At 50.7% G+C, this 27,639-nt stretch overlaps 2 protein-coding genes across 2 annotated transcripts; one reads left to right on the top strand and one right to left on the bottom strand.

Annotated features, from left to right (window-relative positions):
- Positions 1-42: 42 nt before the first annotated feature.
- CUNH20orf141 (chromosome unknown C20orf141 homolog) lies at positions 43-9,095 on the bottom strand. Its single transcript, XM_036320960.1, has 3 exons — positions 9,056-9,095; positions 375-630; positions 43-280 (listed from the first exon to the last, which is right to left on the bottom strand). Exons 1-3 carry the CDS (start codon positions 9,093-9,095, stop codon positions 43-45), a joined length of 534 nt encoding a protein of 177 aa, XP_036176853.1.
- On the top strand, positions 9,040-15,383 carry CPXM1 (carboxypeptidase X, M14 family member 1). Its single transcript, XM_036323781.1, has 14 exons — positions 9,040-9,298; positions 10,780-10,941; positions 11,117-11,226; positions 11,345-11,484; positions 11,574-11,664; positions 12,239-12,389; positions 12,474-12,562; positions 12,894-13,017; positions 13,099-13,295; positions 13,382-13,561; positions 13,647-13,944; positions 14,091-14,230; positions 14,866-14,968; positions 15,073-15,383. The coding sequence occupies exons 1-14, from the start codon at positions 9,094-9,096 to the stop codon at positions 15,312-15,314; spliced, it is 2,232 nt and encodes a 743-aa protein (XP_036179674.1). The 5' UTR covers positions 9,040-9,093; the 3' UTR covers positions 15,315-15,383.
- Positions 15,384-27,639: the final 12,256 nt, after the last annotated feature.

Genomic DNA, 27,639 nt, shown 5'->3' with positions numbered 1-27,639 from the left:
AGCCTGGGGAAGCAGCATGGCCAGTGTATTTCTGGAGGGCAGTCAGGCCCAAGGATAGAGGCAGAAAGCCAGGCCAAGCAGGGCCAAGGGCATGCCTCGGGCTCCCAAGAGCAGCTCCAGGCCCAGGAGCAGTAGGAGGAGAGCCTCCTGGAGGCTGAGTCGTCCTGTGATCGCCACTGTCTGCAGGAGTAGAGCCTCCTGCTGTCTTGGGCCCTCACCAGCCCCTTGACTTTGGCCTCCTGTGAGAAGTGTGTGCTGTGGCCGGGTGGGACTTGTGGGCCTGTGGAGAGAGAGGGTAGCAGCTGGGATTCGGGAGGCTGACCACTTGCTTGCTTGCCTGCACCTGCCCACCTGCCAGGCTGCTGCCCATTTACCTGTGGAGCAGGTCGAAGGCCAGGAAGCTGACCAGCAGCAGCAGCAGCAGCAAGGCTGGGCCAGCCATGGAAAAGACTGCCCGAATTGTCAACCCCAGTGCTCCCAGCCCTAGGACACTGTCCAGGAGCTGGGCGGGGCTAGGGCCCCAGAAGAACACACATGGATCCATTGAACTACCCAATCCCTCCCCAGCACCCAGGCCCCTGGGAGAGACAGGGATAGGATAAGCAAGGACTTCAGGCCCGGGTAACAGAGCTGGGTCATGGAGGGAGGGGGAGGTTATAGGAAGGGGCTGTCCTGGAGGTAGTGATGGAAGTGTGTGGGAGGGGATGGCAGACAGACAAGCAAGGATGAGCTCAGGGAGTGGGGAATTGGGCTCCTTGGGAATCTCCCCCTCCCCACCCACCCACTCACCCACCCACCAATCCTCCTCACCTCCTGCCACTTTGGTCTGCCATTCTGGGACTGGGCAGCTGGGACATTGTGACCTCTTGCCAGGTGGGGCTCTGTCGTAGGGAGGGGCTGCTGCTGGTTCTGGCCTCACAAGCAGCTGGTGGCTCAGGCGGGGCTCAGCCAGAGGTCAGTTCTTTCTGAGAACTAGGACTCGCCCTCGACCTCGTGCTTCTGCTATCTCTCTGCCATAGGGCCCTCCCATGATGCTTCTGCTATCTCTCTGCCCTAGGGCCCTTCCATAGGGATCTGAGCTGCCAAGAAGGCATTCTAACCCCATCACTACATGGGTGGCTGACCAAAGGGAAGGGGCTCGGAGCTGTGTCCAGGGACAAGTCATTCAATCTTCCCGTCCACTGCTCTCTGCCCTGAGAGCAGGGTGATGCCTGTGGGCCCTTGTGGGGGATTTTTCAGGACTGCAGCCCTGGAAGGCAGAGATTCTGTCAGGAAGGAAGCAGAGGCTTTCCAAGGCTGAGCTCCCATGTGACCTGCGACATGGGAGTGGGGCAAGAGTCAGCTGTTAAGCATGTAAGTACTATGGTGTGTAGGTGTTCCGGATACTGGGACTCCAGAAATGGCATAGAGGGCTACAACATAGTAACTCCCAAACTGGATGTTAGAGTCACTCTCTGAGAATGCAATTAAGGAAAATGAACACGTAATAAAGGGATTGGTCACTTAGGAAAGAAACCTACTTCCATTGATGATGTGTGATTGCGTGATGGTTCCAACACATCCTAGTTTAGTGACCTGAGAGGCAAGAATGGAAATAGGTTGTAATTGAGAGAACTTAATTTTGTCTACATAGTATACTTTGAAGGAAAACTGAAGGGAGTGGGGTAAGGGAAACAGTGGCCATACAGCCCCTAGGAGAGGAGGAGACAGAGAATCAGGCTGCATATTTGCCTCCACCGGGCCCTGTCCAAAGACTCAAGGTGGTGGCCTTGACATCTTTGAAGGCGATGAGCTCAACAATCCATGGAGCCAAGGCCACCAGCCCTCGGGACCATTTGGTGATTGCCTTTGGTATGGCTCTTCCCAGGGAAATAAAGCAATATCCACAAAATTTCAAGGGAAAATGATTTTCAACCTAGAAACATGTATCTGTTCATATGATTTCAAGTGTGAAAGCAGAATAAAGACATTTAAAGCCATACAAGGTCTCGGCAATTTGATTTTGCATATACTTTTTCTTAGAAAGTTACTAGAGTGTGTACTTCAGAAAAACAGGAATTAAACTAGAAAGAGGATAGTATGGAATTTTAAGAAATGAGGCTAAACCCTGGCTGGAGCTGCTAAGTGGTCAGAGCATTGGCCTGCATACCAAGGGTCTCGGGTTCCATTCCCAGTCAAGGGCATGTACCTGGGTTGCAAGTTCATCCCTGGACAGGTCAGGGCATGTGCGGGAGGCAACCAATCTATGTGTCTCTCTCACATCAATGTTTCTTTCTCTCTCTCTCTCTTTTACCCCCTCCCCATCCCTCCTTTCCACTCTCTCTCTAAAAAAAAAAAAAAAAAAAAAAAAAAAAAAATCCTTAGGTGAGGATTAACAAAAAAATAAAAATAAATAAATGAGGCTAAACACAGAAGAAGAATGATGAGCAAGGCCTGGTATGTCAGCTGTGCTCCCAGGTAAAGAAAGAAAGCACCCTGGCCGATGTGGCTCAATTGGTTGGGCTTCATCCCATGTGTTGACCACTTGATTCTGGTCAAAGGAACATGCCCGAGTTGTGGGCTCAATCCCCAGGATAGCTGATAGATGTTGTGCTCTCACATCAATGTTTCTCTCTCTCTCTCTCTCTCTCTCTCTCTCTCTCTCCCCCTCTCCCTTCCTCTCTCTCTAAAAATCAATAAACTATTTAAAAAGGAAGAAAGAAAGAACCCAGCCTGGAATCAAAAGGTAGATGTTCAAAGAGGGATGTTTCCGGAAGAAAATGAAATTATCTGGTTTTGGACATATTCAAAATAAATGTTCAGTTCTGTTGGAAACATTGAGATTGAATTTACAATTGGTGCCCAGAAAACCAAGCAAATGATAAAACAAAGTAATTAATAACTCCAGGGAACACAAAAGGTTGAACAATAACATTTACATGTTCATAACATAAGCTCTGCATATTGACTTCAGTGATTTGGCTCTTTTGGGAAAATGGAAGGAGGGGAAACGTATGTTTATGTATTTGGATGCGTATGGGTGGGAGGGTGGGAGGAAAGAGATTAATTCCATAGCAAGAAACCCACAGATAACATCTAACCATAGAAAAATCAAGAAATAGCAATAGAAGAATAGAGGTCAATACAAGGAAAAATAATAGAATTTAAAGTGGTTGACTTGGGAACGGAGAAGCATAAAAACGTCTTCTATTACAAGCCTAAATGTGAGTTGCCTCTAAAACTATTATAAATCATTTTGATAAAAATAATTTTTGCTAAAAAATGAAAAACTAATATAGCTCACATTGTGGAGGTCAGAAGTACAACCTCCCATGGTGAATGAAACTGATTTCCTAATGTTTTGTTTTTTTAAATGTATTTTATTGATTTTTTACAGAGAGGAAGGGAGAGGAATAGAGAGAAACATTGATCAGCTGCCTCCTGCACATTCCTTAATGGGTATGTGCCTGCAACCAAGGTACATGCCCTTAACCAGAATCGAACCTGGGACCCTTGAGTCCGCAGGCCGACGCTCTATCCACTGAGCCAAACCGGTTAGGGCTGATTTCCTAATGTTATGTGGATGTATTCTTGCGGCTTGAGTTAACATTTTCAGTGGCAACATCAAACTCAGGAAGTTGTGAATCTCATGCATTTTAAGGGCAGGTGCCCTAAATCTCCACCTAGGGCTTCTCAGCCTTTAATATGAACATGACTGTCCTGGGGCTGAGTCCTGTTAAAATGCAAGTTCTGATCTGTAGGTCTGGGGAGGGATTCTGCATTTCTAAGAGGCTCCCAGGAGATGCCCATGCTGTTGGTCCTTGGCCACACTTTGAGGAGCAAGGCTCTCCAAGGCATTGATATATGAAAGAGAGAGCTGGGGAGGTGGTGGTGAGGGAAGGATGGGCATGTGGGAAAGTGCCTCTTGTGCATCTAGGTGCCACCGGAGTCCCCATTAATGCTCACGTGCACCATGGGGTTGGGGGGTACCTAGTGGGCAGTGAGTTCTCCTCAGCACCAGGACAGGAGATTAGGAGACACAAGTAGGCAGTAGATTTCAAGACTTTTCTATTTGTGCAGCCAAATATGTAACCTCCTTTCTTTTCTTAATATTGTTTTATTACATCCATGTGTGTGGGAGCAAGGAGACTGTGTTAAGCTGTTTTCTCCATCTTTAATTCATCTGGTTAATGTCAGGGTTCCTAGAACCAGTTCCTAGAGCCACTTACTATCTCACTTTATCATCACGGCCCTGGGAAGAAAATATTATCATTCCAATTTTACAGATGAGAAAACTGTGGCTCAAAGAGGTGAAATTACTATTCAAGGATACCTGAACAAGTAAACGGCAGAAACCGGATGTGAAATTAAACCAGTGTGGCTCCAAGTCATTTACCCTCTCCACGTCCAGCCACCCGACCACACTAGCGGCAGGCAATGCTGGCAGGCAATTCCCAGCCCATCCCTTGAACCAGGATCCCTTTAGGCAGGTGTTCCCACCCAGTCTGGCTCTGTTGTGCTTGTAAAGTAGCCCTTGTGAGGCTACAGAAGATTCTCTCCCTGGCTCCTGGGGCTAGCGATCTGGCTGTGCAAGTACTTGTGATGGGAAGAAGGGCACTTAAATCGGAATAGAACCACAGTTGTTTAAAGATTATTCACCTGCTAACCAAAGCCAAGAGGGTTTCTGACAGACCCTGGGGAACTGGAGGATGTGTTGCAAGAAGAAAAAACAGGGCTGCAAAAATAAGGTGACCTTGAAGAAGCCCAGATGGGTCCATTATTCAGAAAAGAAAATACATTTTGAGAGCAAACCGAGGACAGGACATGCTTTAACTTGGCTGCTGTGCCGGGACCCTGGCCCCCTCCGGGAGTTTGCCTCAGGAATGCTGACCATTCTCTGGTCCCAGGATCGGGCTGAGCTGAAGCCACCTTTTTATCGGACTTCCATTTCCTGAGGGCAGACACACAGACTGCAGACCCTAAAGCTCCCTTGACCCGGTTGCCCTCCCAGCTACAAAGAGCTCTTTTCCCTCACCCCTATATAATCAGCCAGCTGGCAGAAGGAAGGAGGGAGTGCTTTTTTAATTTCTAGGGCATGGAGCCCACTGCTCATTCCGTATTGCTGGCAATTTGAAATCAACACTCCTAAATGGTTCAGCCTTGTCTCTGCTTATTGGCTCAGTAGTGACAGGCAGTAACGGCCTTGATTTGGGGGGTCCAGTTTCACTTGGGTGCAAACCTGTAGCCTAGGAGTTGCTACCTCCAGAACCTGCTTCCAGGCTTGGTGGCTTTGCAGCCCCAGAGACCCACTGGCAAGGGCCAAAGGCAGTATGTAGCCTGGCTGGGAACACAGTGGAGTGTAAGGGGATGAAGTTATAAAGGGGCATGAGGAGGTGTTGAGGCTTAGAGGGATGTAAAGAGGCCCTAAAGGTCGCAATAGACAAGGCAGAGAGACAAGGGGCACAAAGGGGTAAGAGGGGTAAGAAGAGGTACACAGGACACAAAAGGTATGAATATCCTGCAAATCCCAGCAGCTAAGGGAATGGTGGGAAGTGGCCAGCATGCCCTATCCTGCCAGTCCCTTTGTGGGGGCAGGTGTCCCGGTTCATGGCCTGACATCTCCTGTCCCACAAAACCTGGTACTGTTGGGAAGGGTCAACTTCCCTTCTGCTCTTATTATTTTTATTGATTTTTTAGAGAATAAGGAAGAGGGATAGAGAGATAGAATCATCGATGAGAGAGGAAGTCATTGATTGGCTGCTCTTGCACTCCCTCCACCAGGCATGTGCCCTGACGGGAATCAAACCAGCGACCTCTTGGTTCCTGAGTCCACGCTCAACCACTGAGTCACACCAGCCAGACCCTCCAGCTTTTCTTGTTTCTCTCTAACCTTGAATATATTATACAAATATTTTGATCACTGACTAGGGACCAGGCACTTTTCTAGGCCCTGAGGTGCAGTGAACATTTGGGTGCAAAAGACTTTCTTGACCCTAGCCAGTTTGGCTCAGTGGATAGAGTGTCTGCCCGCAGACTTAAGGGTCCCAGGTTCGATTCTAGTCAAGGGCATGTACCGTGGTTGCAGGCTCAATCCCCGGCCCTGGTCAGGGAGTGTGTGGGAGGCAACCAATCGATGGGTCTCTCTCACATTGATGTTTCTCTCTCTGTCTCTCCCTCTCCCTTCCACTTTCTCTAAAAATCAATAGAAAAAATATCCTTAAGTGAGGATTTTAAAAAAAAAAAGGCTTTCTTGGAGGGTTGCTTACTTCTGGCTACAGGGGAGGAGAGACCTAACAGTGAACATATAACAAATTAAACAAGATAATCTCAGTCATGTGAAGTGCCTTGAAGACAACGTAATAAAAAAGGGTGAGAGCAGAGTGTGTGTGTAGAGGAGGAAGCTCATTCCATCGGAATGGTCAGGGAAGGCCTTAGGAGGTAGGTGACACTGAAAGGCCATCTGGATGATGAGGATGCAGATCTGAAAAAGGAGGTGAGATAATGCGAAGGTCCCATGGCTGGATGGGCTGGTGCATTGGAGAAATAGCTGGAAAGCCTGTGTGTTTGGTGGGATGTGAGCCAGGGGGTGAGCATGGGGAGATGAGGTGGGAAAGGTGTGGGCGCAGAACCTTGTGATGAAGGGCCTTGCAGGTGAGCCCAGTAGGGACTTAAGCCATGAAGAACTTGACAGGATTAGGCTGCTGTATGGGGACCAACTTGGAGGGGGTGGGTGCCAGAGACAGGAAAGTGGACAGATTGGGCTTTGTTCAGACCTGCTTCTCTATAGGAGCCTGTCCCAGCCTTCCATCTCCCACCCCCACTCCCACTAAGCCGTGGCCTGTAGTACCATCCTTCTGCCTCTGATCTGGTTGCACTTCAAGGAGCCTTGGCTTGGAGCACCTACCTTGAGTTTTTCTAAGTGCCCCTCTGGTGTCTGGGGCCTTGGCAGTGCCGTCCAGGCAGGGCACTCCACGGTGGGTCCTGTCCAGGTTACTCCCTTTCGGGCTGTGGTAGGTAGTTAGACAGACATGAGCAGAGCAAGGCTGAGGGGCCAGGTACAGAAGGTACCAGGGCAGGACGCCCTGAGTGCCTAGCAAAGGATAATTGTAGTGTGGGACCTTGTCGGCGGGGTGACTTTTTCTCCTTAGGGATGGCATCTAGGTCTCAGTTGTATTTCAGCTTCAGGCCCAGAAAAGCAGCAAAACCAGACAAGCAAGGCCACACCACCGCTGACCTCAGAACCAGCTGCACTGAATAAAGAATGACCCCCTGCCCAGACAACCAATCAATCAGTGGAGACCCGGACCCTGAAAGGACACACGTGGAAAGCAGCTGAATATTCTATTGAGATCATCCCCCCGGGACCTCCCCTCAAATCTCCACCCTTAAAACCCTTCGGACTGAGGACCCAGTGCGCTCTCCCTCCCAGGAGCAGGCCAGTGCCTATCCCCTCCCCTTTCTCCTCCCCACGCCTCCAGGCCACGCCCCTTTACCTTCCTCACTTCTTAGCCCCAAGGGCCTCTCCTTTACCTCTATAACTTATTTCCTAAGCCCATCTCTTCTATGAATTACTTCTCCTACCTCTGTGATTTCCCAAATAAATGTTCTCTTACAGTTTGAGTCTTGGATCTGAATTCTTTCCTAGCCAGAACTCAAGTTCTGTACCGAGTCTGCTGAACCCAGGCCCGGTTTGACCCCACCGGTCTGACACCTGGTGATGCTCTGGCCGTCCCCAACAGGGCGCCTACCCAGCGCGGGTGGGTGGACCAGATGCCTGGGGAGCTCCAGGACTCCCCTATATGAAGTGGACTGGGCTGGTGGTGTCCTCAGTTCCAGGAATGCGGGACGCTATTTCCTTCTAGAGATCCTGCAGATAGAGCCACCAGAACGGTGCTGAGACGCTGCCTTTGGGCGATTCGAACTGCTTAGATAGATAGTGGCCCTGCCAAAAATATCTGCTCGGAGCCCTTCGTCCTCCGTTAGATTCCTGGCCACCTCTGGGCATCCCTTCCCCGTGGGCATAGCAGTCTCTCTCTGCCGGCTCCTTGCAAGGGCAAAGCGTCGGCCAGAGGCGCACAGCGGACGCATTTCCTTCCTTCTGGGAAGGCAGCCCTGGCGTGGGAGAGTCAATAGGGTCTTCGAGGGGCGGGGAGGAGGGGGGGCGGGGATGAGCAGGGTCCTGCGCTCTGGAATCCAAGGATGCGGGTATTCCAGCGGCTGGGCACCCGAGGCTGCGAGGTGCGGGCCGGGGGAGGAGAATTGAGGCAAGGGCTGCGAGGAAGGCGAGAGGGCAGGACGCCCAGTAAACCTGGACCCATCCATCCCGGGCCCCAGCCCCGTGGGTATCCGCTCGGGCTTCTCTGCTAGGATTACATAACACCAGAACGTGGCAGCCGGGCGAGCAGAGGAGGAGGCGAAGGGAGGGAAAGGCGAGAGGGGGGGCGGGGCCGGGGTGGGGGTGCGGTGGTGCCGGGAGGCGCCGCCTCTGGTGGGCCCCTCGGGCTGTCGGTCAGAAGGATTCCTAGAGGGCCAGCCCTCCTCCCACCCCCCCGCCCCGTCTCAGTGTCCCCTCACTCTTCCACGGCAGGCGGCCTCTGGCTCTGAGTCTAGACGGATTTCCCTCTGGGGTTGTAGTTTCCTCCTCCGAAGCTCGGAGCTTCGCTGTCTTGGCTAAGGCAGCGGCCGCTGTGCGCCTCGGTTGACCGGTTTGGAGGATGAGGTTGGACTGAGAGGCCACGCGTACAGCATCTGGAACGGTGCGCGGCACCTCGTAGGTGCCTCGTGAGGGGAGGAGCCTCGCAGTGAAACCGAGGTTGCCGAGGGGCTTTGCAGACGGTGTCGGGCAGCGCTCGAGGGAGGCGGGAGCGGGAGGGGCGCGGTCGGTGAGAGCCGAGACATCCGCTGCCCGTCGGGGGTCCGCCCCGCACGTTCCGCCCCGCCCTCCCTCCCCCTCCTCCTCGGGGTCCCGGGCCAGTGAGCGGGCTGTGGGCGGGCCGGAGGCTCAGGGGGCGTGTGGCGGCGGCAGGAAGGGGCGGGGGGCTCTGGGGCAGCGGGCAGGAAAAGACAACCCACCCACCGCCGCGGTCCAGCGCCTCCGCACCTCTGGACCTCGCCATGTGGGCTCTCCTGCTCACCGTGGCCACCTTCGCGCCTGCCGTCCGTCAGGGTCTGGGGGCGCCCGGCGCCTCCGTGCTGGGCCTTGCGCCACCCAGGACCACTGAGGCCCGGATCTCTAGCTCAGCCCTACCCAGCAGCCCGGCGCAGCCGCCCTCGGGGAAGAAGAACGGTGGCTCTCCCGCAGGGCCCGCCTCTCCCACAGGTGGGTTGCCCCCACACCCCAGTCCTCCGGGCGACGACCCTTCCCCAGCACACACACACACACACACACACACACACACACACACACACACACTTTCCGACCGGTGCAATAGATGCTGACTCAGCAGCCCCAGTTCCCGGCCAGACCCAGTCAGCAGTCCTGGGACCGGAGCCAGTGGGATGCTGCCTCTTGCAGCCCCAGACCTTCCTTTTCATAGATAAGGAAGCTGAGACCAGAGTCAGGAGAAGGGGAGAAAGAGGTGCTGACAAAGGCACTGACACTAAAAGATTCAGAGCAGGACTGTGTGTGCAGGAGCGATTTGGGGGACAGGAGCTAGAAAGAAGGAACAAGAGACTGCGGGGGCGAGAACTCTGCTGAGGCTGTCTGGAGGAATGGGGCAGGGGCAGAGGCAGGCCGCCTGACCTCCAGATGTGGGAGCATAGAGGAGAAAGGCAAGGGGATGGCAGTCAAGGAGGGCTTCTCAGAGGAGGCATGTGGAGTTGGGTTGTTGCTCACAAAGAGTGGGCATCTCTGAATCAGGATTTGCTGAAGGGGGCAGGCGGCGCAGCCAAGAAGGACACTGCGTGTGCAAAGGCACAGGGCACCAGACATTAAAATGTACGGCGTTTCCTGGAGGTCCCTGTGGAGCTTGAGTGCGTGGGGAGCTAGTGGCACCTGCCCTGTAAGGCCCTGTGCTGAAGGGCAAGCGGGACACAGGTCCAGCCCTGGGAGGCCTGAGCACCAGGCAGGCATGGTTTTGAGGACAGAATATCGCCGCCCAGAGGGCAGATGCAGTGATGGAGGTGGCACGGGGGCTTTTGGAGACCGAGTCTGGAGCTAAGGAGGGCTCCTCAAAGGGCATCTGAGATGTGAAGGAAGGATGGGAATTAGGCAATAAAATCAGAGGTGGTGGTGGGTGGTATGCTGGGGAGGGGACAGCCAGTGCAAAGGTCTAGAGCAGTGGTTCTCAACCTTCCTAATGCCGCAACCCTTTAATACAGTTCCTCATGTTGTGGGGACCCCCAACCATACAATTATTTTCATTGCTACTTCATAACTGTAATTTTGCTACTGTTATGAATCGTAATGTAAATATCTGATATGTAGGATGTATTTAGGCGACCCCTGTGAAAGGGTCGTTCAACCCACAGGTTGAGAACCGCTGGTCTAGAGGTAAAGAACCACACTCAGCTCTTTGGAGCTGCCACATAGTTCCTAGTGGCTGGGTGTCGCTCTCCATGGGAGGGGGTCAGGGGAGGCCGGCCAAGCATGTGGTCACATCGGGAAGGAGAAGGAGCCAAGGGAGCGGCTGGAGAGGCAGGTTGGGATCAGACTGTGCAGGCCTTTCAGTCGTGCTCAGCTCCGTAGATGCCTGTGGTGGAACCTGCTGTGGCGTGCAGGCCTTCTTGGGATGGCAGCCTCTCCACCTGGAATTTCATGCCATTCTTCCCTTCCCCCGTGCTGTTCTCCTTGGTCCCCAGGGGCCTCACGACAGCATGTCCGGATTCGTGTCATCAAGAGGAAAAAGGTCATTGTGAAGAAACGAAAGAAGCTAAGTAGCCCCAGTCCCCTGGTGACTGCCAGGCCTCCCGTGACCACTAGCCCTGCAGGGACCATTGATCTTCCTGAGGTGCAAGAACCAGGTACTGTCCCTCCAGGGGCCCTGCCCAGATTTGCAGCCCCTGGGGCACCTAGGCACTAACGTAACCACCTCACCAACATAGGCATGCCCCTAGCTGCACCAGCTTAGACCCAGCTTCCCACATGCCATGAACATCTCTCTCTCGTCCTGTGCCACTGCTCTGTCCCTGCCCCCAGGCTGTCCACCTTTGGGCCTGGAGTCCCTTCGAGTCTCAGATAACCAGCTTGAGGCATCCAGCAGCCAGTCCGTTGGTCTTGGACCACACCGAGGACGGCTCAATATTCAGGTCAGCACCTTGCTCAGAGCAAGGCAACCCCTAGACCCTTCTTTCCTGCCCTCCCCCTCAATTCTAGTCCACCCCACCCTGCCCACCTGGGCCTGATCACCATTTTCTATGCCCACAGTCAGGCCTAGAGGATGGCGATCTGTATGATGGGGCCTGGTGTGCTGAGGAGCAGGATGCTGAGCCGTGGCTTCAGGTGGACGCTAGGCACCCTGTCCGCTTCTCAGGCATTATCACCCAGGGCAGGAACTCTATCTGGAGGTGAGGTGGGCTAGCCCCAGGCCAGGGATTCATGGGCTGGGCGGGAGTCCTAAGGGCCACCGATGATCTCTCCCCACCCCTCCCGCCAGGTACGACTGGGTCACCTCATACAAGGTCCAGTTCAGCAATGACAGTCGGACCTGGTGGGGGAGTAGGAACCGCAGCACTGGCATGGATGCGGTGCGTAGTGCCATGTGGCTTGGGCCCTCTGAGCTGAGAGTTGGGCACCCAGCCCATTTTAGGGTGCTGGGCTGGCGTGGGGCTGGCCTGGGGACAAGGAACAGATTCCCACTGGGGCATTCCAGGAGAAAGGGGTTCAGGATGAGTGGCACCAAGCAGGCAACCTCAGGAGCCAGGCTGCTTTGGAACATGCCCGTATTCTCCCCAAATACTTCTTCCATGGGGTGGGTGCCACTTCATGCCATGGCTTCCTGCTGGAACACCCCTTGAGGCGATGGGTCTCTGGTTCTTGCATCACCTCTCACCTCCCCATCTCATGGACCCTTTTATACGTCGGGCTATTGTGTGGGTTCCTGGCTGGTTTTAGGTTTGGCTGCTTCTGAGTCATGTGGCCATATTTGTCTAATGAGCTGTGAGCCAGCCAGAAAGCATGGCTGCCCAGGGCTGCCCTTTGGCAGGATGCCAAGTGCAAATTTTTACCCGAGTCCACCAGGGTGGGCCTGATGGGGAGTTTGGGTCCTGGGCTGGGTTGCTGGGGTTCGAGCAGCCCCATCAAAGTACCTGACACCCCCAGGTATTTCCTGCCAATTCGGACCCAGAGTCGCCAGTGCTGAACCTCCTGCCCGAGCCCCAGGTGGCCCGCTTCATCCGCCTGCTGCCCCGGACCTGGCTCCAGGGAGGCGCATCTTGCCTCCGAGCTGAGATCCTGGCCTGCCCGGTTTCAGGTGGGCAGTCGGACAGGGGCTGGGTGGGCAGGATGCACCCTTCACTGTGAACTTACCTTTAGCCATGAACTTGCCCTTCACCAGATCCTAGCGATCCATTCCCTGAGACCCCTGCACTGGCATCCTCTGACCCTCTGGATTTCCGGCATCATAATTATAAGGCCATGAGGAAGGTCAGACTTAACCCCTGTGACCAGGAGGGAGGAGCTGCCTGCCTCAGGTCCCCTTCTCACCAGAGCATAACCTGCTGTGACTACCCTCATGTCCCCTCTCCCACCCTCGCTGTCTCACCTTTCTTTCCTGTTGACTCGTAAACTCTGCTCCAAATTCCCTTGTTACAGCCCTTTCCCTGTCTGAGCCTTTCTTCACTTCTGCTGCTCCCCGCCTATACTGTGCCATGGGGTCCCCATTTGCCACTGGCTTTTTTAAGTTCTTCCATGGCCACATGGGACCTGACCCCTGGGTCTCACACATCACACTTTACTCCCCCCCCCCCCTCCCCAGCTGATGAAGCAGGTGAATGAGCAATGCCCCAACATCACCCGCGTCTACAGCATCGGGAAGAGCTACCAGGGTCTGAAGCTGTATGTGATGGAAATGTCGGACCATCCTGGGGAGCACGAGCTGGGTACTGGCAGGTGGGGTGGGAGAGGTAGGCGCCGGTAGGGCTCTGGGCACGAGCCGGCCGTGAGCCCCTGTGTGTTCCCAGGAGAGCCTGAGGTGCGCTATGTGGCTGGCATGCACGGAAATGAGGCCCTGGGGCGGGAGTTGCTCCTGCTCCTGATGCAGTTCCTGTGCCGTGAGTTCCTGAGAGGGAACCCACGGGTGACCCGGCTGCTCAAGGAGACACGCATTCACCTGCTGCCCTCCATGAACCCTGATGGCTATGAGACTGCCTTCCGCCGGGTAAGCCACCTGGGCCGAGGGCCACCCTGCTCCCTCTCCCCTGGTGCTTGGAGCCTGCGTGGCTGACCAAGCCCCCATTCCTGCAGGGTTCGGAGCTGGTGGGCTGGGCAGAGGGCCGCTGGAACCAGCAGGGCATTGACCTTAACCATAATTTTGCTGACCTCAACACACCACTGTGGGAAGCAGAGGACGACGGGTTGATGCCCGACACTGTCCCCAACCACCACCTGCCCTTGCCCACTTATTACACCCTGCCTAACGCCACTGTGAGTATTCTGGGGGCAGTGGTGGAGGGCCACCTTGGGGACCCTTGTCTCTGACTCCCACCTGTCCTGACCTGCCCCTGTCCAGGTGGCTCCTGAAACTCGGGCGGTGATCGAGTGGATGGTGCGGATCCCCTTTGTGCTGAGTGCCAACCTCCACGGGGGCGAGCTCGTGGTGTCCTACCCATTTGACATGACTCGGACCCCATGGGCTGCCCGTGAACTCACACCCACCCCGGATGATCCTGTGTTTCGCTGGCTCAGCACCGTCTATGCTGGCACCAACTGGGCCATGCAGGAACCGGATCGCCGACCGTGCCACAACCAGGACTTCTCCTTACATGGCAACATCATCAACGGGGCTGACTGGCACACGGTCCCTGGGAGTATGTGCCCGAGGGTGGTCCCAATCAGAATCTGTTGTCACACACAATGCTGGTGTCACTTCCCATTGGGGAGTGTCGCTCAGAGGAGGGTACCAGGAGGGCAGGCTGCCTGCCGCCTTGGGCTCCAGTGTCTGTGGTTCCTCTAGGCATGAATGACTTCAGTTACCTACACACCAACTGCTTTGAGATCACTGTGGAACTGTCCTGTGACAAGTTCCCGCACGAGAATGAACTGCCCCAGGAGTGGGAGAACAACAAAGAGGCCCTGCTCACCTACCTGGAACAGGTGGGACCCGAATCCTCACCCCCAGCCAGCCCGTCACTCCCGACTGACCTGCTCTCCATTCAGGTTGCAGCTCCCACTCCGGGGTCATCCATCCAAGGTTCCGCAGCCCGCATTCTGACTCACAAGATGCCATGGGCCAGCAGGCTGGCGTGGAGGGCTATAGAACAGGAAGCACAGTTTGCCAGCGAGGCGGCGTCAGACACTGTTTGCCTGTAGGAGTGGACCCCACAGCAGTCTAGGCTGTGGTCCACAGCGTGCTCCCGAGCTGTTCTCAGAAATGACTCCCATTAGGCCAGTGCAGGAAGTGCCGTGGTGTAGATGCTTCAGATTCCACAGGAACTCATGTCCCTTGCAATGACTCCATAAGGATAGCTTCCAAGGGTTCCAAAATGACAAGTTCATAACCAGGGTCATTGAACATGGGGAAGCCCGATGATGCTCCTTCCTACCAGGGAGTTATAGTTCTCCCAGTCCCGGTGTAATTTATCAATAGGAGATATTTTTATCAGAGTCTGTCACCTAGGAACATAGACATACCAGCTTTATCAAGTTTGCAGGGAAACAGCCAGAAAAATGAACTGAAGGTCACAGTCTCATGCAGAAGGGAAAGGGTTTGATAAGCTTTCCCCACACAGGTGCGCATGGGCATTGCAGGATTTGTGCGGGACAAGGACACGGAGCTCGGGATTGCTGATGCTGTCATCGCCGTGGATGGGATCAACCATGATGTAACCACGGGTGTGTGTGTGGCGGGGAGGGGATGGTGGAGGCGTGGGAGGGCTTTGGGCTGGGTCAGAGGCTGAGGATCACTGGACCCTGATCTTGCTTTTCACTCCTCTCAGCGTGGGGCGGAGATTACTGGCGCCTGCTGACCCCAGGGGACTATATGGTGACGGCCAGTGCTGAAGGTTACCACGCAGTGACACGGAGCTGCCGGGTCACCTTTGAAGAGGGCCCTGTCCCCTGCAATTTCCACCTCACCAAGACTCCCAAGCAGAGACTGCGAGAGCTGCTGGCAGCTGGGGCTAAGGTGCCCCCAGACCTCCGGAGGCGACTGGAGAGGCTGAGGGGACAGAAGGATTAGCACTTCCGGTCAGCTGCAGAGCCTTGGGCAGGCTGGACCTGTCCAGAACTGAAGGAGGGGGGACGAAGAGTGGGGAGGGAGGGACAAAGTGGGGAAAAGGTGCTCGGGCTCATTAAAGCTATGTGGCCCCTCAGCCAGTCTTTCTGTGAACTCTGTGTCCCAAATCCTCTGCCTGGGCCAGGCCTCAGCTCTCCGTCTTACCCCATCCTATCCTGCACACACTTGCGTACGCTCATCAGTGGATTTCTGGAAAAATAGAGTGAAAAAAGGACCCCACCTGGGTTCCTTTATTTTTAACTTAGGGTTTGGCAGGGCAACTCACCAACCCATCAACTTCTGCAGCTGGTGCCATACAGAGCTGTGGAACATTCTGGAAGCACCTTCTCAGTGCCAAGTATGCAAGCAGTCCAGGCTAGACCGTGCCCCTCCCCACTCCCCAAACCTGGGGCTCCCAGTCAAGGATGGGACTGTTCAGTACAGTGTGAGGTGTGCCAAGGTAGAGGCTGGTTGCTGTGGGAGCACAGATAGGGGAGTCACATACTAGTACACAGCACTGCAGGTCCCCGGGGACTCACACCGTCGAGGTTGCGATAAAGGTGATGGTTCTAGGAGTTTAGATGGGAGATGGGCCAAGTGTGGAGATATGGACAGGGACACCTCCAAGGATAGAACAGCTGAGCATTTGAATTTCCTTCACCAGCCATTTTTGGAAAGTGGTGGTACAAATGGTAGGATTTGATTAGTTTCAGATTGAAGGGGAAGTTGTGTGTCAGCCAGTGTTTGGCCAGGAAAACAACCCACTCTAGGTATTTGAAGCAGAGGAAAATGTAGTGCTGGAAATTGGATATCAAGGGGTTGGAAGAATTGAATGGAAAAAAAAGAGGGGAAGGGAATTTCCCCTAGAATTCAGGAAGCTGAGGACACATGTTCTGGCGTCTGTAAGCCTGTGCTTTGCTGATGTTGGTGCTCCAGTGACAACGACCTGGGGCCACCTATGATCACTGTGGTCACCTGCCTTGGCTACAGCTACGAGCAGAAGAAGTTCTTCCTCCCACTTTCTAATCTCCAACCTCTGAAGTCCACTGGCAGATATAACTGTAACCCAGCTTACAAGGAGGCTCACAAAATGTATTTTCCAGGCTCCCTGCACCCCTGCAATTTCGAGGAGAGCTTGCAAGGGCAGGAATGGGGCAAATACTAGCAGGTAACATGGTGCGAAGACAGCTATGTAGCCTTTTGTTATGTAAGCTCTGCCTAGTGCTGGGCTGTTGTACTCTCTGTTCCCTGAGGTCTCTCTGTCTCTGCCTCTCACATTTTCAATCTGAGATCACCACAGGGATATAGTGCCTCATCTCCCTGCTCCCTGTTCCTCCCCTCCCGCCCCCACCCCCCACCTCCAACTCCTCTTATACAGCATCAACTGAAAACAATTTTGTTTTTATTCATTGGAGTTTAATATACATAATGAAAATACACGTAAGTGCACAGCTTATTGGCAGAGTGGATTAAAAGACACGGCCTGACTGTATATTGCAAGAAACTCACTTCAAATATAAACATCTAAAGGCATCTGAAAGGAAGAGAATGAAAAAAGATGTATCATGCAAACAATCAAAGGAAAGCAGGAGTGACTATCTTAATATCAGATAAAGTTGACTTCAGGACAAAGACAATTACCAGAGACAGAAAAGGACATCATTATATAATAACTGAACACACCCAGGATTGTCCCTTGGGTAGCTTAGAATCAACTAGTTCAGCAAAACTGAAATGGCATGTGAACTCCCCCGGCTGATGTTCAGGCTTTGGATTTTCCCCAGTTCTAGCAAGACATGTCCCTGGCCAGAAAGCTGCATAGCTGCCAAGAGGCTCCCAGATCCCTCCTTCCTCATAACTATGTAAAGTTAATGGGAGTGGGGCTCCTCCTGGAGCTCTTTTAACAGTGAGATCAGCCCTGTCTGGCTTAGCAACCCACCTTTTGGATAAAGGGACTTTGGGGCAATATATGCATTCTCCCAACGCTTTGCCTGAAAGTTCCCTCAAATACACTCCGAACAATTGTGCCCGCACCATGTGTCATTAGACGCATTTGCTTTTGCAGTTCTCTTGACCTATAGACAAGATGAAGAACCCTTCAGCATAATCTAGTAAAACTGAAGGCACAGGTGTCCGTGTGTACAATGTATGTTATAGGGAAACTCTTCCATGTGCAAAAAGGTACATCTATATAAATGCCGATAGCAGCCTTATCTGTAATAGACCCAAACTGGAATCAGCCCAAATGTCCATCAAGAGGAGGACATAGCCCAGCCGGCATGGCTCAATGGTTGAGTGTTGACATATGAGCCAGGAGGTCACGGTTTGATTCCTGGTCAGGGCACATGCCTGGGTTGCAGGCTCGGTCTCCAGTGTGGGGCATGCAGGAGACAACTAATCAATGATTCTCTCTCATCATTGATGTTTCTATCTCCTCTCCCTCTCCCTTCCTCTCTATAATCAATAAAAAATATTTTTTTAAAAGATAGAATGTAGAATAAAATATAGTACATGTATGTAATGGAATTGTATACAGGAATGAAAATAATCACTATACACACACCACATGATGACTCACAAAAACATTTTTGAGAGAAATAAGCAAAACACAAAAGGAAAACTGATTTATGTTGTTTATGGATGTATGAGTGATAAATTGATAAGGAAAATCAAGAACATAATTATAATAAAATTCAGGATAGTGATTGATTCTGGGGGAGCCATAGGATGACAATCAGGGAGGAGGACATGGGGGTTTCCAGAGCACTAGTGATATACTTTTCCACCTGATGATATTTTTCCCATTGCTTTTTAGAGAGAGTAGAAGGAAGAGAGAGAGATAGAAAGAGATCAATTGATTGTCTCCCACACTCACCCCGGGGCTGGGGATCGAACCAACGACCCTTTGGTGCAGCAGTCGCCAACCTTTCGGACCTCACGAACCACCAGTGGTCCAAGGACCACCAGGAGCTTTGGTACACAGACCAATGCTCTAACCACTGAGATTACCAGGCAGGGCTAAAATCTAGTGTGTTTTTTTTGTTGTTGTTAATCCTCACCCAACGATATTTTTCCGTTGATTCTTAGGGAGAGTGGAAGAGAGAGGGAAAGACAGAGAGAAACATTGATGTGAGAGAAACACATCAATTGGTTGCCTCCTCCAGGAGCCCTGACCAGGGCCCGGGTGTGGGAGGAGCCTGCCACCAGGGTAAGTGCCCTTGACCAGAATCAAACCCAGGACTCTTTGGTCCGCAGGCCGAGGCTCTGTCCACTGAGCCAAACCGGCTACGGCTAAAATCCAGTCTTTTGATGAACATTTCAGGGAGTCACATGTATAGATTCATAGGCGCAGACATAAAGAGTTCCCTTTTGCTGTCCCTTTGTATTCAGATTCCCCTAATTCCAACTCTAGGCGAACATGAATCACTTGTCTGGTCCTATATTTTTGCATTAATTCAATGAACTCTTAGCAAGATAAACTCAAAGAAATCTATATCTAGACATAGAATTGTCAAAAGCCAAAGACAGAGAGAACCCTGACAGCAGCAAGGGAGTGAAGTGACACGTCATGTACAGGGGACAAAACAGAGAGTTCTTTTGTCCATTAGACAAATTGGGTAGTTGTTTTCTTATTTTTGAGTTTTGAGAGTTGGATACATGTCCTTTGTCTGATATGTGATTTGCAAATATTTTCTCCCAATCCATGGCTTGTCTTTTTATTCTCTTAATAGTGTTCTTTGCAGAGCAGAAGTTTTAAATTTTGATAAAGTTCAATTTGTTATTTTTTATTTTGTAGATTTTTTTGTGTCCTATTTGAGAAATCTTTGATTAACCATAAATCATGAAGATTTTTCCTATGTTCTCTTCTGAGAATTTTACATATTACATTTAGATGTAGAATCCCTTTTGAGTTAGTGTTTATACATGTGAGATGTAAGTCAAGGTTTCTTGTTTTTGCGTACGAAGGTCCAGTTTTCCCAACACCTTTTGTTGAAAAACTGTTCTTTCTGCATTGGAATGCCATTCGTGTGGGTTTATTTCTGGAATTTATAGTCTGTTGCGTTGGTATGTATCTATCCTTTCACCAATACCACACTGTCTTTGTGACTGTAGCTTTATGACACATCGTAAAGTTGGCTAGTATGCACATGCAAAAAAAATGAAATTGGCCCCTTATACAAAAATTAGCTCAAAAATAGGTTAGTCCAGCCAGTGTGGCTCAGTTGGTTGACCATCATCCCATGCACCAAAAGGTCACTAGTTTGATCCCTGGTCAGGGCACATCCCTGGGTTGTGGGCTTGATCCCCAGTAGAGGGCGTGCAAGAGGCAGCCGATCCATGGTTCTCTCTTTGATGTTTCTCTCTCTTAATCTCCCTTCCTCTCTCTCTCTCAAAAAAACAAAAACAAAAAAACAATGAAAACATATTTTTTAAAAAATGGATCAAAAGTCAAAACTTAAGGGGATTCCTGTTTTCTTCTAGGAATTTTATAGTTTTTGATAACTTCTTGGATATAACACCAAAAGCACAGGCAACAAAAGAAAAATAGATACATTAGACTTCATCAAAATTAAAAACTTCTGTGCATCCTAGAATACTGTAAGAGAGTAAACGTACCGCAGGAGAGTGAAAAGAGAATACAGAGGATGGGAGAAAATATTTACAAAAATTTAAGTATCCAAAATATATAAAAACACCTACAACTCAACAACAAAACAAACCAATTAAAAAATGGGCAAAGGACTTGAACACATTTCTTCAAAGGAGATATACAAATGGCCAATAAGTACCCGAGAAGATGCTCAACATCATTAGTCATTAGCGAAAAGCACATCAAAACCACAGTGAGAGAGCATTTCACATCCGTTACGATGGCTATTACCAATAAAATGGAAAGTAAGTGTTGGCAATAACGTGGAGAAATTGGAACCCTTGCGTGTTGCTAGTGAGAATGTAAAATGTTACAGTTGCTGTTGAAAAGATTTTAATGATTCCTCAAATGTTAGATGTGGAATTAACAAATGACCCAGCAATTTTACCCCTAGGTATATCAGATATACCCCAAAAATTTTAAGCAGGAATTCTAACAGATACTTGTATACCAACATTCATAGAAGCATTACTCACAATAGCCAAATTTACATTTAATGCAATACTGGAAGTCCTAGCAAGTTTAATAAGGCAAGAAAAAGAAACAAAAGGCTTAATATTGTTAAGGAGTCAATAAAACTCTCCCTATTCACAGATGACATAATCATCCATGCAGAAAATCCTACAGAATCCATTTTTTAAAAAGTGTCTAGAACAGTGATGGCGAACCTTTGGAGCTCGGCGTGTCAGCATTTTGAAAAACCCTAACGTAACTCTGGTGCCGTGTCACATAGAAATTTTTTGATATTTGCAACCATAGTAAAACAAAGACTTATATTTTTGATATTTATTTTATATATTTAAATGCCATTTAACAAAGAAAAATCAACCAAAACAATGAGTTCGTGTGTCACCTCTGACAGGCATGTCATAGGTTCGCCATCACTGGTCTAGAGCTAATAAGCAAGTTTAGCAAGGTCACTGTCTTTCAGCTTTGGGGGGACCAAGTGCTTCGATATGTCTGTCCTAATTATTATTGTTAAGAAATACATAACACTTGAGGAAGAGACATCTCTTTCTAATTTGTACAGAGACCGTATGTACTAGCATATGCTTGGGATGAAAGCTATTTGATGTCCATGGAAAGAAAGACAAAGATGGTTTCAGCCAGTGACAGATAAATCTCAAGATAAATGCCCCCCAAAAAAGTGTGTGAAAGCAGTGTGGAGGAAATAAAGGCCACAGGCTCACGATTTAATGTCAAATTGTCACTCACTAAAAATCTGTGTGCAGAAAGAATTAGGGGAGCACATCCAGTATAGGGAGCGCCCCTACTCCACTGGCTTCTTAGAACTTTGATGTTATTTGCCTTTTTCCTTGTAGGACATGTGATCCTGTCCAAAACGCCCACAGAGACACTCAGTCCACTCTAAAACGCCCTTGAAATTTGGTCTTTTGGTGGGACCAGGGGTGGAGGGGCTGCATGTGGGGGTGGTTCCTTTTTGCTGATGGGCAGAGGTGGGAGGTCTGGCTCCAAGTGTGATCTCCACTGATTCCATGGGTTGGGGATAGCAATTCACCTCTGGGCCGCGGTGAAAGTCCTGACTCTATTAGGTTTGCTGTGATACTATTGCAGCATGGAAGGCAAGAGTCACCTTGTTACTGCTGAGTGGGGTGGAAATCCAAGTTCCTCACATGGTTTTCACGGAGGAGCCAGTGAGAACACGTGGGTGGGGTGGGGAAATCTCATTACCAGCTGGTGGGGATGGAAGTCTCAGCTTTCCACTGGTCTTCTCGAACATCCCTCTGGAGCGGGTGTTGGGGCACCACTGCAGCCTGGAGGGGTAAAAGTTGAGGCTCCTCACTGGGCCTTTGTTGGTGTGGGTGTACTACATGAATATTTTAAGAATTTTGAATTCAGTCTCCCCTCCCATCCCAACTTTAGGCAAACACGAAAACTTGTCTGTTCCTATATTTTTGCATTAATTAGTTAGCTCGGAGGTTTGGCCAGAGTAGGAACATTTTGTCTCAAAGCTTCTGTCTTCCTGAGTTGTTCCTTTCTTGGTCCCTTGGCTGGAAAGGGCACATTTGGGAGGCGGTGCTTTTTGTTGTTGTTGCTTGCGTAACACTTGCATTTCTGAATTTCTGGCCTCTACAGTTCCAAATCTAGGAATTATGAGGCAAAAAGAAAACCCAAAGAACTCACTTGCTGGAGGCTAAGACCAGTAGGTCATAATTATGCAAGATGTCTTCAGAAGGCTGATGGACCTTGGGCTTTTAGCAAGGGCTAAAGGCTATGCTGAAGGCGATCCCCTACCAGTGGTCAGCAAACTGCGGCTCGCTAGCCACATGCGGCTCTTTGGCCCCTTGAGTGTGGCTCTTCCACAAAATACTGACTTCTGCGCATGGGCCACGAAGTTTCAATCGCACTGTACGTGCGCGCCCCCATGTGGTATTTGTGGAAGAGCCACACTCAAGGGGCCAAAGAGCCGCATGTGGCTCGCGAGCCGCGGTTTGCCAACCATTGCCCTACCAGCCGTGGGCAAACTACGGCCCGCGGGCCGGATCCGGCCCGTTTGAAATGAATAAAACTAAAAAAAAAAAAAAAAAAGACCGTACCCTTTTATGTAATGATGTTTACTTTGAATTTATATTAGTTCACACAAACACTCCATCCATGCTTTTGTTCCGGCCCTCCGGTCCAGTTTAAGAACCCACTGTGGCCCTTGAGTCAAAAAGTTTGCCCACCCCTGTTAGTAACCTGATAATGTTTTACTGTTTACCAAACCTTACCTTTGATATGCCTGTTTGCATTCTTAAAGGGCAAATGTGTATTCTAGTAAATAAAAAGAATATGGGTCTGGAGATTCAGCCAGCTTCATCACTAGAGTGAAGCTTCTGCCTGGTTCCCCATGCCTTCTAAATTTATATTTCTTGTCTAGTGTATCAATTAATGCACGGCCCCTTCTCCAGATTTTTGAACCCTTGCTGCAAAAGCTGCGGCACTCACTGTTGAGTCTTTCCTCAGTACTGAGGTCCCCAGATAATCTTTCTTCTTTTTCCACCTTTGAGAGTCTTTTTTACGTTTGCTTTACTATATACAATGTCCAGGGTTTTAAGTTATACTTAGCGGAGGAATAGAGATGCACAACTACCCCATTCTTTCAGAGTGGAAGTCTCTACTGCTCTTCTGTTGGTTTGTTTTTGTTTGTTGTTTTTGGTGCATAAAGTGGTTTCTGCCCATTCTTTATTTTTTCCTAATGCTCCCTCCCAGGAGCTTCCTGCTGAGTGCTCCCTTCCCAGAGCTGACCCTCCCACAGCCCACTGCTATTTTTACTCTCTGGACACTATATCACCTCCCCTTGAACTTCCCCTCCTCCTGTCTTTTCTCATTTCTGTGCTCTTCCCTCCTGACCAGTGGTTCTCAACCTTCCTTATTCCACGACCCTTTAATACAGTTCCTCAAGTTGTGGTGACCCCCAACCATAAAATTATTTTCGTTGCTACTTCATAACTGTAATTTTGCTACTGTTATGAATCGTAATGTAAATATCTGATATGCAGGATGTATTTTCACTGTTACAAATTGAACATAATTAAAGCATAGTGATTAATCACAAAAACAATATGTAATTATATATGTGTTTTCCGATGGTCTTAGGCAACCCCTGTGAAAGGGTTGTTCGACCCCCCGAAGGGGTCGCGACCCACAGGTTGAGAACCGCTGCTCTAGACAGTCAGTAGTGTTCACATTGCCCAAAGTAGAATTAGGATGGCTGCCCCAGAAATTCAGAGGGAGAAACAGAGCAGGCTCAGTATTTTTTGTTTTGCTTTGGAAATTGGCTTTTGAGTATCAAAAGGGAAAGCCAGAGGGAAGCAGGAGTTGATGCCAAGATAATATCTTGGAAAGAGACTAGAGGAACAGCAAGACTGCCACCCTTCCCCCTACCTAGGGAACTGGCTGAGGGTCACCTGATCTGGGAGGTAGAAGAGAAGGGAAATGGGGCCCAACTTGTATAGTGGGGTTGAGGAGGAGGAAAAGGACAAGAAAAAGGGGCTGGGTCAGCTTTCAGAGGTGTCTGTGTCAATGGCTGCAGAGCCCCAGGTCGGCAGAGCCAATGTAGACACCACCCATTGCCCTTCCACCAGCGACCACTATTGAGCCAACTGTCCCCCTGGCTATATGTATCCACCTCTGCTGCAGAGTTCTGCTGAACCTCATCTCAGCTCCCTGGGCGGCTTCCTGCCCTTGGTATGTGAATGGCCCAGGACACTCCCCAAAATGGTAGTGGAATATACAGAAGGGGAGTCTTTGCCACCCAAGAGATTGTGATGTCATAAAAAAAGGCCTAGCCCCTGCTCTTGGAGGTACTAGGTAGATGGGTATACTGGAGGCCCGTGGTGTCCCACCCAGATCATTCTTGCCAGCCAGCGCACCCATCCCCTAACTGTGGAGTGTTGACTGATAACAGCTCACAACTGCCCCCTTCCCCCAAGGACTACTGTTGGCCAAATGGGAGCTGCTTGACCCAGAGGTTGCATGCTCCACCCCACTGCAGCAGTCTGCAGTCCGGGACTGGAACAGGGGTGTGATAGCCATTTCCTTGCCACAAAGAAGGTCCAACTGTGGTGCCCTTCATGCTCCAGACCCTGGTGAGGTCGGGGGTAGGGAATCATGCTGGATTCCTGCTGAGAGCACATTTTTGTTTTGTTTTGTTAATTCTCACTTGATGGTATTTTCTCCATTGATTTCTAGAGAGAGTGAAGGGAGGGAGACACAGAGACACATCGATTGGTTGCTTCCCACACATGCCTTGACCAGGGCCAGGGATTGAGCCTGCAACCGAGGTACGTGCTTTTGATGGGACTCGAACCTGGGACCCTGCAGTCCATGGGCCGACGCTCCAACCACTGAGCCAAACCAGCTAGGGCTGAGAGCACATTCTTGCTTCGCTCTTTCCCCTGCCTTACCCTGCCTCTCTCACCCCTTTTCTTCCAGAGAGCACACGAATTCCCATTTCAGGTCCTGCATTCAAGGAATCCCAGCTAATGGAATGGGATTATGGCAAGTGCCGAAGAAATGGGGGAGCTAATGGCAATGGAGTCCCCTCATACTGCACTGTTGAGGGAAGAAGAAACCTTGCTGGGGCTCTTTCTTCTGCTTTGGCAGCCCCCCACTCCCCTCCCCCAACCCCACACGTGCATGTGCACACACGCCTCCCTCTGCTACTGAACTGCACACACACACACACACACACACACACCCCAAGGAAGGGGTTTGGAGGAATTCTTTGAGCTTTGAGGCTTGATTAGGGGGGTTTGATTTTCAGGTGCGATCAAGAGGTGATGCTTTAGCCTTACTCAACAGGAGCAGAGCGATGTCCAGTGGTCTCTCGGTACCTGCTCCTGGCCTGGCTTGACCCCGGGGACCCTGTAGGACCCCGTGCTGTGGAAACCGCAGCGGGGACACCATTGACAGGTCTGCCAGGTTTGGGCCTGCTCAGCAGCCGCTCCACCACATTCCACCCGGCAGCCATAGTTTGTCTTGGCAAGGTGGCCCTCCGGGCCCCGCTCCAAGAAGGGCCCAGGAGCAGCCCAGACAAACCAGCTTTCACCACAGAAGCCAACACTGGCTGGGCTTGACTTGGTGCCAGCCCAAAAGTGGTCGGACCCTACCCCCGCCCCTAAAAGTGGACTCATGCTCTGGGAGAGTGGTGAGGGGGAGGATGAATGGAGGGGAGCCAGGCCCCAGGTGGGTGAAAGCCAAGAAAGGAAACAGAAGCAGGGACCCAGGCCAGAGGGCTTTCCTGATGACACTCCATCCCGAGACAGGCCATCAGGAACTGGACCCACAGGGTGGCTGCCCAGCTCTGGAGTGGCCCTTGGCCACAGTGCCAGATAGACAGCCCTTTCAACCCTGCCATGGGGAGACCTCCCCACCTCTCCTCTCCCAGCAGCTCACAGCTTCCCCGACTCAGCCAAGGAGCCCTGGCAGCCTAGCCTGAGAGGCCCACGCACAGCCAAGGGCGCATCAGGAGCAGCGTTCATTCCCAGGCAGGCGATGGAAGGAAGGGCTTTGGAGAACCAAGATGCCAGGGTGCTGGGCCCCAAGGAGCAGCAGACCTGTTACTTTACAGCATTTTTCCTTCCCCCTTTAAACACTTGGCTCCTTTTCTCTCAGGGAATAAAATAAAAATGTACTTGTTTCTGTTACTGTCCTGCTGGAAAGCCTCTTCTACATCTTTAGAGCCATGAAGTCTCTTCTGTTCTGCTGCCAGTGGAAGGGGAGAGAGGGTCTGTGGACTCAGAATCCTCCCACTTATTCTCATTGGCAGCTCTAAACCCAGAAGCTCCAAGGCTGAGGCAAGGCGGGGAGGTTTGCACACCTTCTCCTTTGGAGAGTGGAAGCAGGGGCTGCTGGACAGACTACCCATGAGTGCTATTCTGGAACTCCAATAGGGGGACCCAGAGCTATGAGTCCAGCTGGGAAGAGGCAGGTTATGGAGGTAGAATGACTTAGTGAGAGATTAACATGTGTTTGTTCTTAAGTTTTCCCCCCCTACTTCAAAAAGTTAGCTGAAGACGGCATGGCAGGGTGAAGGACTGAGATGGTCTGTAGATCTCTACATTTTGTTTCCCAAAAGCCTAGCTTCTTGTGGGGAAGAAAAGAGCCAATAGGTGCCTTCTGAGAGAGTAGTGCAAAGACAGAGAGAAAGAGGGGCATTGGGAGTGGGGTAAAAAATAGACTGGAGTTTACCATTAAAACATGTAATTAGACAGTTGATGCAATGGCTTAACATTAGACACATAATGAGTGTAATTCAGCACATTAACAAAATATTGGAGAAAGTCACACAATTATCTCAATACATGCAGAAGAAAAGTTCATAAAATTTGCATCTATTCATAATTTTAAAAATTTTAAATAAAATTAAGAATAGCCCTGGCTGGTTTGGCTCAGTGGATAGAGCATCGGCCTGCGGACTGAAGCATTCCAGGTCAATTCCGGTCAAGGGCACAGGCACAGGTTACAGGCTCGATCCCCAGTAGGGGGCGTGCAGGAGGCAGCTGATCAATGATTCTCTCTCATCGATGTTTCCATCTCTCTATCCCTCTCCCTTCCTCTCTCTCTCTAAAAAATCATTAAAAAGATATTTTTAAAAACTTACTAATTTAACATCTATAATAAAAAAGCATAATATGCTAATTAGACCAGATGTCCTTCCAGACAACCTTCCAGACGAAACTTGGGCTATAGCCGTGGGATCAAGGAAGCCACCACAACTGCGAGGGAGGGATCCAAGCAGCCGCCATGGCTGCAAAGGCCTACTCTTGCATGAATTTCGTGCATCGGGCCTCTAGTCTAGAATAATAAAAGTGTAATATGCTAATTGGACTGGACGTCCTTCTGGACGTCCTTTCTTCCAGACAAAGCCACAGTGGGCAGGGGCCACGGCAGTGGTGGGCAGGGGCCGGGGCCAAGGCCCCGTGCACAAATTTCATGCATCGGGTCTCTAGTAATTATATTAGTGTGGTATTGGTATAAAGATAGACAAAAAGATCAATGGATCAGAATAGGGAATCCAGAACAAGCCCATGCATTTATGGGTACTTGTTTTATGATAAAATTGCCACTGTGAGGTAGAGGTTAAGTTTAATTTTTTTCATTTGAATATCCAATTGACCCAATGCCATTGAT

This window comes from Myotis myotis, unplaced genomic scaffold (genome assembly GCF_014108235.1).
Source record: "Myotis myotis isolate mMyoMyo1 unplaced genomic scaffold, mMyoMyo1.p scaffold_m19_p_9, whole genome shotgun sequence".
In the NCBI taxonomy this organism is placed as follows: domain Eukaryota; kingdom Metazoa; phylum Chordata; class Mammalia; order Chiroptera; family Vespertilionidae; genus Myotis; species Myotis myotis.
The sequence above is the reverse complement of the archived record's forward strand: the minus strand, read 5'-3'. Positions and strand labels throughout refer to the sequence as shown.